At 41.1% G+C, this 9,190-nt stretch overlaps 1 protein-coding gene across 1 annotated transcript; it reads right to left on the minus strand.

Moving 5' to 3' along the window:
* Positions 1-750: 750 nt before the first annotated feature.
* LOC137260237 (uncharacterized) lies at positions 751-6,444 on the minus strand. Its single transcript, XM_067797931.1, has 4 exons — positions 5,864-6,444; positions 3,535-3,606; positions 3,071-3,157; positions 751-2,728 (listed from the first exon to the last, which is right to left on the minus strand). The coding sequence occupies exons 1-4, from the start codon at positions 6,411-6,413 to the stop codon at positions 2,103-2,105; spliced, it is 1,335 nt and encodes a 444-aa protein (XP_067654032.1). The 5' UTR covers positions 6,414-6,444; the 3' UTR covers positions 751-2,102.
* Between the last annotated feature and the right edge of the window lie 2,746 nt (positions 6,445-9,190).

Genomic DNA, 9,190 nt, shown 5'->3' on the forward strand with positions numbered 1-9,190 from the left:
CTCTTTTTCACTAAGTAGATCCCTCTCAAGCTTCAGGTTTATGTGCATGGACCAGTGTTAAGGCAATAAAAGTACGACCTATGGCTTCAGTGGTAGTCACTGTTATGTAGATATAGTGATGGCTTAACTATTTGGTAATCTGAATAACTCTATGGCTATTAAGATAATAATTTGTGTCTGTGTTGGAAAAGTGCTGTCTATTTATAGCATCAGCTATTATAATTATGTAAGGACAAGGGGAACTTTCGGGCTGAATTATCTGCCCTTAGTTTGAGACTGGCCTGTAGACTGCCAAAGTCAGAATGACCCACTTTGGATCGCATCGTGTTTATAGGTGCGAAAAATGGTCACATGTCAGATCTAGACCAATCAGATCACGAGATATTACGTTCTGTTACGTCCTTATTCTTTTGAGGGATCTACTTTCACAACATGAAACCACTGAAGTAAAGGGGAAGACGCATTACCTCAGAAGGTAATCTGGTAGGAGTAGTTTTACCCACCAATTAATTACGCCTAATTGATTCATTAAATGCCCTCCAATATCATAAGATCAACAATTGCGTCTCTCTACGTCCTGCTACGTCCTTGCTGCCTGCTCAGGTGGAAGCAATACCAACGAGCGACGTCGACTGGGAACTATGATGGACAATTCAAAGAGGAAGATTACAGATGTCAGGAGGCAAGTGGAGCTTATCTGACACATAAGATGTTTGACAACATGACTCAGCTGCTCATACAATTTGACAATCTCACTGGAAGTTATATTTATGAAAAAAACTTGTTCATGAATAATAATGCTGAACATCGCGTATGAATACAACAGTGGAAATCACATAGCTCCCATTGTCAGAATTAACATCGGCTTTGCAACATGACCTGACAAATCATTAAATACAATTCTGGGTTCTTATGTGTGAATTTCACAAGACTATACGAACGTTATAATGCAAAACACTAGTCTGAGTAAAAAGTAGCGGTAACCTCATTTTGCAATTTAACTTGAGGAATAATTTCTCAAACTTCGTGACGGCCATCACAATATTATGTCGTTGCTTTAAAATCTGCCATGCCCAAACACAATGTATGTTATGTTATGTATAACGTACAAAAGTATGTTTCTTTCTAATTCCAAAATCTAAAATTAAATTGTTTTGACCTATGTAGTTTAAATATAATACGCGTATTCTTCAAACAGGAAAATACACTTGCTGATGCATGTGAAATTTGCGTAAAACGTTTTAAAAAAAATAAATAATAATAATTATCAACAAAGTAACGTAAACCAATTAACATACTGTGGATAAGTATTTAACAACACATACAACACACGTGGAATAATATCGTTTTCATATTTCCCTGTGATGCGTTTTCCACAACATTCTCACAGCCATGTCACCTTTACAAATCTAATGCTTTTGGGAGAAATTTGGGATTTTACTCCAAATAACTCCAGGTGTCAAACTCATTCATTGACAGCCATGGATAAATCATGGTACATTTAGCTGTTACATCATAACGACATTTTGTTCTAATCTTTCTAATCTTGTTTGTTATCTTTTAATTTTCATGATTATTAGATCAATAACTAAAAAACCCAAATTTGTTAATGTATTTGATTGTATTTCAATATTTTCATCAAACGTGACATTTCGGTGGTTGCAGTGTCACATTCTTAATTCATAAATGATATTAGAATGTAGAAAAAAATTAGAGAATAACCCACGAGGTAAGAGTGATTACATACATTATCTTCCACGTTATCATTTCCTTCTATGTTTTTTTTGTTTGTTTGTTTGGATGTTTTTTGTTCTTTTTTTCTTCTCCTCTCCTTCTTCTCCTCTTTGTTTTTGTTTTCATTCCAAAGAAAATTCTGCAAGGTTCGACTAAGGAAGGTATGTCAGTTGTGTGCAGTAACCAGTTCAACGTTTCACTTGCGCAGCATGTTATGCGCATTTGCAGACTACTGTAGAAACTTCTACCTCCAACGTTGGAGAGTTCGATCTTAGTTAAGACTGCGATCTTAAATCCATGCTGTCTTAAGATCGTCTTTGTGCAAGTGGATTAGGGCAATTGTACTGTGATTGTAAAGCTTGTAGTTCCTAGGATTGATTGTAACTAGGATTGGCGCGTGCAAGCGGGCCCAGGAAATCCACCACTTGCTGATATCCCCGATGTCTAGCCTTGTCGACTGCTGTGAACCCATAGTTCTCCCTGGCGTTGACATCAACCACATTCAGGGACAGGATCAGCTTCACCGTCTCCAGGTCTCCACTCATACAGGCCAAGTGAAGGACGTTGTTACCGTCACTGTCCACCAGTGACACATCAGCCCCTCTACCCACCAGGAACTCCACCACGTCCCTGTGTCCATTCCGCGTTGTCGCCATCACCGGTGTCCTGCTGTACCATCCTCTACTGTTGATATCAACCAGGTTCAGGTCCAGGATCAGCTTCGCCATCTCCACGTCTCCAGGAACACAGGCCCAGTGAAGGACGCTGTCACCGTTCACGTCCACCAGTGACACATCAGCCCCTCTACCCACCAGGAACTCCACCACGTCACTGTGTCCCTTCCATGCTGCCATCATAACTGGTGTCCAGCTCCCCTGTCCTCCTCTATAGTTGATATCAACGTTACCCGCTGCCAGGATCCGCTTCACTCTCTCCAGGTCACCGTCCTCGCTAGCGTCGTAGAGGTCGCGGCCTGCTGCTGGTGATGGAGTCGCTGCAACACAAAGTAAACTGTGTACAAAAGACATCTTTGTCACACATCTACAATGTTGTCATCATGTTGATACGTGACTCGGACATTGCTACAATATTTAAACAATTCCATCATGGCTGACAACAATTCATCATGACGGGAATGTCAACATGTGGCTTCTGGAATTAACGATGGCGTGTTTAATACATAACATTCTGTTAGAACCAGAAGTTGTAGCATTATCTTGTATTCGGCTGGATATAACGTTGATTTATGTCACAGTGTTTTGTTTGTTGTTTAACGCCACACTCTGCCGCATTCCAGCTGTCTGATGGCGACCTGCTCGTTGGGTTTCCCACCTACCGTGTGCACTGGAGTCTTGTGTGGTCACTTGCGCTGGTGGAACTGTTCTGCTCGTTGTGAGATCCTCACTTGCGTCAGTCATGGAGTCTAAAACAGGGAATTTCTTTTTTCGAAAAAACACTATACGTAGCACATCAGCATTTCTACAACTATCCTCAGTTTTCGCCTTTCCACATGCCTTTCAATACTAAGTGTGATTAAATTCTAAATATATATCTAATGGAAGAAGTATTTAATACGCACCGTTCAGTTTGACTGAGAAAGCTCTCCATCGAGATGAGAAAACACTTCCTAAATTCAGTTGTTACAGTTTGAAATCCTATGATTGACAACATGAACGTCCATCGATAATACAGGTGAGACTCATCCCTCAAGTCAGAATCTCCACTGGTATATACATCAGGGTGGTAAATGCTGGTGGAGTTAAGGACTGAGCCTCCTGTCTGCTGGGTTTTCCCACCTACCATGTCGATCAGAGCCTTGTGTCGACACTGTCACTTGCGGAACCGTGTTACTCGGCCTCGGGTCAGTCGAGGCTGAAACAGGAAATGTTCAGAAAACTATATGCAGTACATTGCATTATAACTACTGGTCTCAGTTTTCTCTTTCAACACGTTTTGTCTTTTGATATTATGTATGGATAAATTCCAGATACATCTGTTAAAGCAGGGGCATTAAATATATTAGGGTTTGCTTTTGATGATTTCAGTTACATGCATCTTCAGTAAGATCATGTGTCAGTTCCAGAAACAAAGAAAACTTTCTAGATTCATTTTAATAGTTTGCATCTGAAAATGTAGCACGCGGTACACTGACTGTGTCTTAACAGCTGAGATGCTGCTCTTTGGTCAAATGTAGTAAATGAAAACATTGAATGAACTGTTTTGAAATATAAACATCAGCGATAGCGAATTAAACGAAAACATCTTCACTTATACCTACTCATAATTCCTCGTCATGGAATGACTATCTTTTTAGTTTGAATTTATTAACCGTTGCTGAAACTCAACGATGCTTTTCCTTCACATATTGATACAAAATGCATAAATTAGTCACTACATAGTAAAACAACAGCAAACGACACGAGCCAGTGACAATACAGTTTCGCCACTTGACTTGATGTTTGTGCAATACACTTAAACCCCTTGGATGCCGAGTTTTTCATAAGGTTTGAAACGTGAACGTAGTGCGAGATTTGCGCTTGCGTTGTCCTGGATCTGCGTACGGCTATAGAATTACACAAAAGTCTAGAATATGTCTTATCCTATCCGTCGGTTTGAGAAAAAGACACTGCTAAATGCTGACCAAAATTTTGTGTGCGTTAAAAACCGTAAATTTCTCCGTTTTTTTATCCTGCACCAATAACAACAAATAAATAATAATAAATGTATATTAAATAATCTCATAAAGTCCTAATCCGTGGTATCAGGTCAAAGGATAACACTTAGGAGATAAACATCATGTGTTGGCCAATTTCCGGGTGTTATTGAGTATTTGAAGCACGGGAATGCATTTGGAACCGACGGCCAACACATGATGTTTATCGACATTGTAAACAAAAGAGTAAACCAAAGGTGTTTTACTGTCTGCACTCGTTTACATCGAGTATGAGTACAGCAGTAAAGTGTCATCAGCTGGCCGTTTCAGCTGGCTCCCATGGTAGCATCTGGAGTTGCTTATTTGTGACGTCATTCTAACTTTACGTCACAATATGAATTGAATGACGTCACCACTGTTGATGACACAACAAAACAATTGTTTACGTGTAAATACGCAGTGAATAGTCTTTCAGTTTCCGGGAATCTAATACCATTTGATCATGTTTTTCAACCAATCAGATTACAGAACACAGTGACTTTTGGTTTACAATTGCACATAATTTGATCACGACCTACCACGAACGACACGTCTGCCGTTAGTTATGTAATGTCTTGACTGGCGAAACCAAGAACTCAAAGCTATCAGCTATGACGTCATTGTGACGTGTCAGGTTAGGGGCATGTTAACATTGGGCGTTCAACTGCTTGTACTGATCAACAACTCCGTGTGGAAATATTTCTACCGACCCGTGTTTACCTTCGGTTTTGTCAGATGAAAGCAACATCTCACAACAAATGCTGTACTTCCTATGGCATGACATGGACAACTATTGTATAAACATGTCGTCTACTTTCCTAAACCAGTAATTCACCAGTTGTTTACAAAATACACAACCGCTATTTACAAAAGCTGGCATAACCGGATAAGCCAAAGTTCACATGCCTTGTAAGCCCCATATTGGCTTTACCTGATAGCCCAACGTTGACATGCCATGTAAGCCCTCTGTTGACACTACCTGTATACCCTCCTGGCCCTAGGTTGTCCCTTTTTCGACATGTCCTTTAAAATCTATGCAGGACATGCGCATGAGCAAGGGGATATATGATGCCTTTCTCAGTATGCTGACATATGCACGCTATGTTGACATGTCCTGTCTGTGGTTCACAGTTGATTGGTCAGTTAGTACTTGAAATAAGGGTAGTTTAAGAACATCGTCTGTGGTTCACAGTTGATTGGTCAGTTAGTACTTGAAATAAGGGTAGTTTAACACTACTTTCGGAAATGAAAGTTTTCTACTAAAAACACAGAAAGTTTACCTCTCACATATTGTTTCAAAAACGGAAGACACGTATGCAGTATGATTGAAAACACTGGCTAAATCATAGCGAAATGATAATGTTATGATGTTGTCCTTCGGCTGGAATGCCAAGAGAGAAAGTTGATTAAGCGACTAATCGTTGTTAAAGCTCTCACCTGCTGTAGTTCTAGGATAGGCAGAGGTTCTGGCATCACGCAGGTCAGCTGCAGTCTGATTCAGCTGCAGCTGTAAAGCCCGGATGTCTTTGGTCAACCTGCCCCGTAGCTTTCGAAAACTATTTCTGTAATTGTTTCTTTCCCGTTGTACTTGTTTCAGCTGTTGTGACAGTGCTTTAACTTGTGTCTTCGTGTTATGGACTTTGGCCTTGAGACTTTGAACTTCATCGAGAACATGTCCGTTGATAATGTTCCCGTCTTTTTCCAAGATGTCGGCCATGGCTTGTTGGACTAGACTCTTTATTAAGGGAGGCACAAATTTTCTGGTTATTTCTTCTTTCAGTATCAACCCCAACTCTTCAAAGTTCTGTAACATTTTCGTTTCTATATCAGCAGCTGAACTTTTCCATAGGCTGATCTCAATTTCGTTCTGTCTGACTCGTTTAGCTAATGTCTTACGCCTGGCCAATGTCTTTCGCCTGGGAGCAGTCAGTACGGCGCTGACACCACACAATAGCAGGCTTAACAATATAACAGTTGATACCTTCATCGTGCATGTGTGCAGAACGCAGACAGGACGACGACTGCCTCGCCGCTGAATAAACGGGGTTAATATAGCCCGACTCAAGTGTTTGGCAGAATGCCAGCTCGGGGAAACACATGCTCCAGCAGTAGTGAGCGTACACGTGGCTTCATACCAACCGAAATGGCGGATATCTAGTGTCATGTACTCAGAAATCACAACACTGCTCCGTGTATTGTCACTTTCGACAACATCAAATATATTTGATGGCAAATGATTACACTGTCTGAGTGAAGTACAGATTCTAGTACTTTTACTGGACTGAGTCCACAGAAGGCGACTGTAAGTGTGTCCATAGCTTTCGGTAGTGGCAATTTTCACATTTCAGAGGGGTGCTCAAAGAATTTGTGTGCTGGCCGGATGAGACTCAACCCATTAAAACAGATATTAGTGCATGTTCCTGTAGTTAAACAACAACAACAACAACAGACACCTCCCAGCTCTATTTGTATAATATATACCAGTGTCTTTTATGTATTGCTGTCTAGGATATGCATTATAGCTGTAGGGCAGCTCAATGGTTTCTACTCGTCATGCTGAAGGGTCGATTCCCCATGTGGTTACACTGTTTAAAGCCCATTTCTGACGTCCTCTGTCGTGATATTGCTGGAATATTTTCATCTGGTGTTTTACGACACCACCTTTCTCCCCCAGGTGAAATTCCATTGACTCCTGCTTGCTCTCAGGGTCATAACGTTGGAGCCAAGTGTCATCACAGGTTACAATTCTAATGTGAAAATCTTCTGGGTTGACATGGTAACGAGTCAGCATCGCGCCACTGATGTTGACCCGAGAAAGCTTCATGTCATCAAAAAGCCTTCTTGGAACCCATCTTGCACACACCTTGGACATGTGGGGATTTTCATGGAGTGTCCTGTGAATGGATCCCTATGAGAGCTGAAACTCTTTCACCCAAAGTTTGATGGTTGCAGCAGAAGGGGAAGACTCCTTATAAACAGCAGTGGGTCGCTCTTCAACCTGCTTGGCCGTGTTGCCCTCCAGGACAAGAAACTTTATTACTGCTCTATATTCAACCATGCTCATTTTTCACATTCACTGGGGGTATATCTCTTGTACAAGACTCTGCTATTGACGAAATGCATCCAGCTATGTGATCCTACCGGAAATATGTAGCTAGGACACTAATATACGTTAGGTGCCCTGTCCATTACTATTTGTCAAGTATAAATATGCAAGACTCAAAACTTTTTGATATCCCCTCGTATGTTAACTCATTCCTGGAATCATTAAGATGTTCTCCGACTGATTATTGTCATCAAAAGACAGCATCATCTCTGGAGACGCTATCTACAGCAGGGACTACTCGCACCGAAGTGACTATCCACGTCGTTATACAACAGGACAGGGAGAACTTTACACTGGCGGTTGCCGGAACACATCTGGCACATGTATCCAGAGATACGGGTGATGCTGCGTCGATCCGCGCTACCTGCAGGTAAATCTGACTTGGTGAGGACACAACCTCAGTTTAGAAGACGAGACTGCGACATATAATAATACACATAGCATAACTTGGGGCTGAAAGGCGCTGTCGTAAAACACCAGGTGAAAATTTGATACCATTAACTTTCTTGTCTTTGAAGGGCATTTAGAAGTGAAATACATAAGAATGATGAGTTTGTTATGGATATCAACTTCTTTATTATGAGAACACAACGTTTCGGAGTTAATGCTTACTCATTCATCAGGTGATTGAGAATGGGGTACAGAGCTATATTTATATGTACAGGTAAAACAATAACAAAGTAACAAGTGGAATGGATTAACGAAAGCATGAAGCCAGTATAAACAAGCACTGATAGGAAGCCGACAGTTATGATAACAATGATGGAAGCCAAATGGTAATACATTACAGATGATCGGATAAGTTTACATAACACAGATAGGGGGTAAGGACGATGTACATGACTGGGGATAAGGATGGAAGCCAATGGTGATACATTACGCATGATTGGATGATGTTTACATAACACATGATAGGGTACATGATTACATGAGGGTTGATGAGCATGTTTACATGACGGTTGATGATGTACAAACACAAGTAGATAAGGATGTACACATCATGATTACATGAGGGTTGATGAGCATGTTTACATGACGGTTGATGATGTACAAACACAAGTAGATAAGGATGTACACATCTAGATTGGCTATAAATGAATTACATAGATAGAATGTACACAGATAGATGAGATTAATTTATCAATAAGTCCCAGGCACTTGGAAGGTACACTCCTTGGTCGCGGTTGATGGCTGGTTTCTGTCTCCGGATCTCGATGGCGTCTTGCAGTTTCCTTTGGCGCCAGTTGTTGTTGTTGGTAGGTAGTATCCTAGTGTCTTTCCATCGAATTGAATGTCCAGGGTTCTTGAGAATGTGTTCAGAGATGGCCGAGTTCTGGTCGAGTTTGCTGACTGAGGTCTGGTGTTCCTTCATTCTGGTGTTGATTGGCCTCAGCGTTTCTCCAATGTATAGGTTGCCACAGTTTAACTTTCTTAATAATAAAAGCAACCAAACATCTTTATCTACAAGAAACCTCTGCCAAGAGCAGGTCTATTGCATAGGTCAACTACATCACAAGCTTGTGTTTAGGGATCCATATCAGTGTTGACACCAGGTGTTAAGGAGACGGTGATGACATCCTGCCCCATCGGTGGCATTCGACAGAAGCACAGTCAGGAGCAAGTCCGTTGTCTAGCTGAGAAGAGCTGGGGAGTCTTAC

The sequence above is a fragment of the Haliotis asinina genome, chromosome 13 (assembly GCF_037392515.1).
Source record: "Haliotis asinina isolate JCU_RB_2024 chromosome 13, JCU_Hal_asi_v2, whole genome shotgun sequence".
Lineage (NCBI taxonomy): Eukaryota > Metazoa > Mollusca > Gastropoda > Lepetellida > Haliotidae > Haliotis > Haliotis asinina.

What these genes read in the sequence shown, in the direction of transcription:
- LOC137260237 (XM_067797931.1), bottom strand. Translation starts at nt 6,413, where the DNA reads ATGAAGGTATCAACTGTTATATTGTTAAGCCTGCTATTGTGTGGTGTC. An exon ending in CTATCCTAGAACTACAGCAG is followed by an intron (nt 3,607 to 5,863) that starts GTGAGAGCTTTA and finishes TTCCTGTTTCAG; the next exon opens with CCTCGACTGACCCGAGGCCG. An exon ending in ACAAGACTCCAGTGCACACG is followed by an intron (nt 2,729 to 3,070) that starts GTAGGTGGGAAA and finishes TTTGTGTTGCAG; the next exon opens with CGACTCCATCACCAGCAGCA.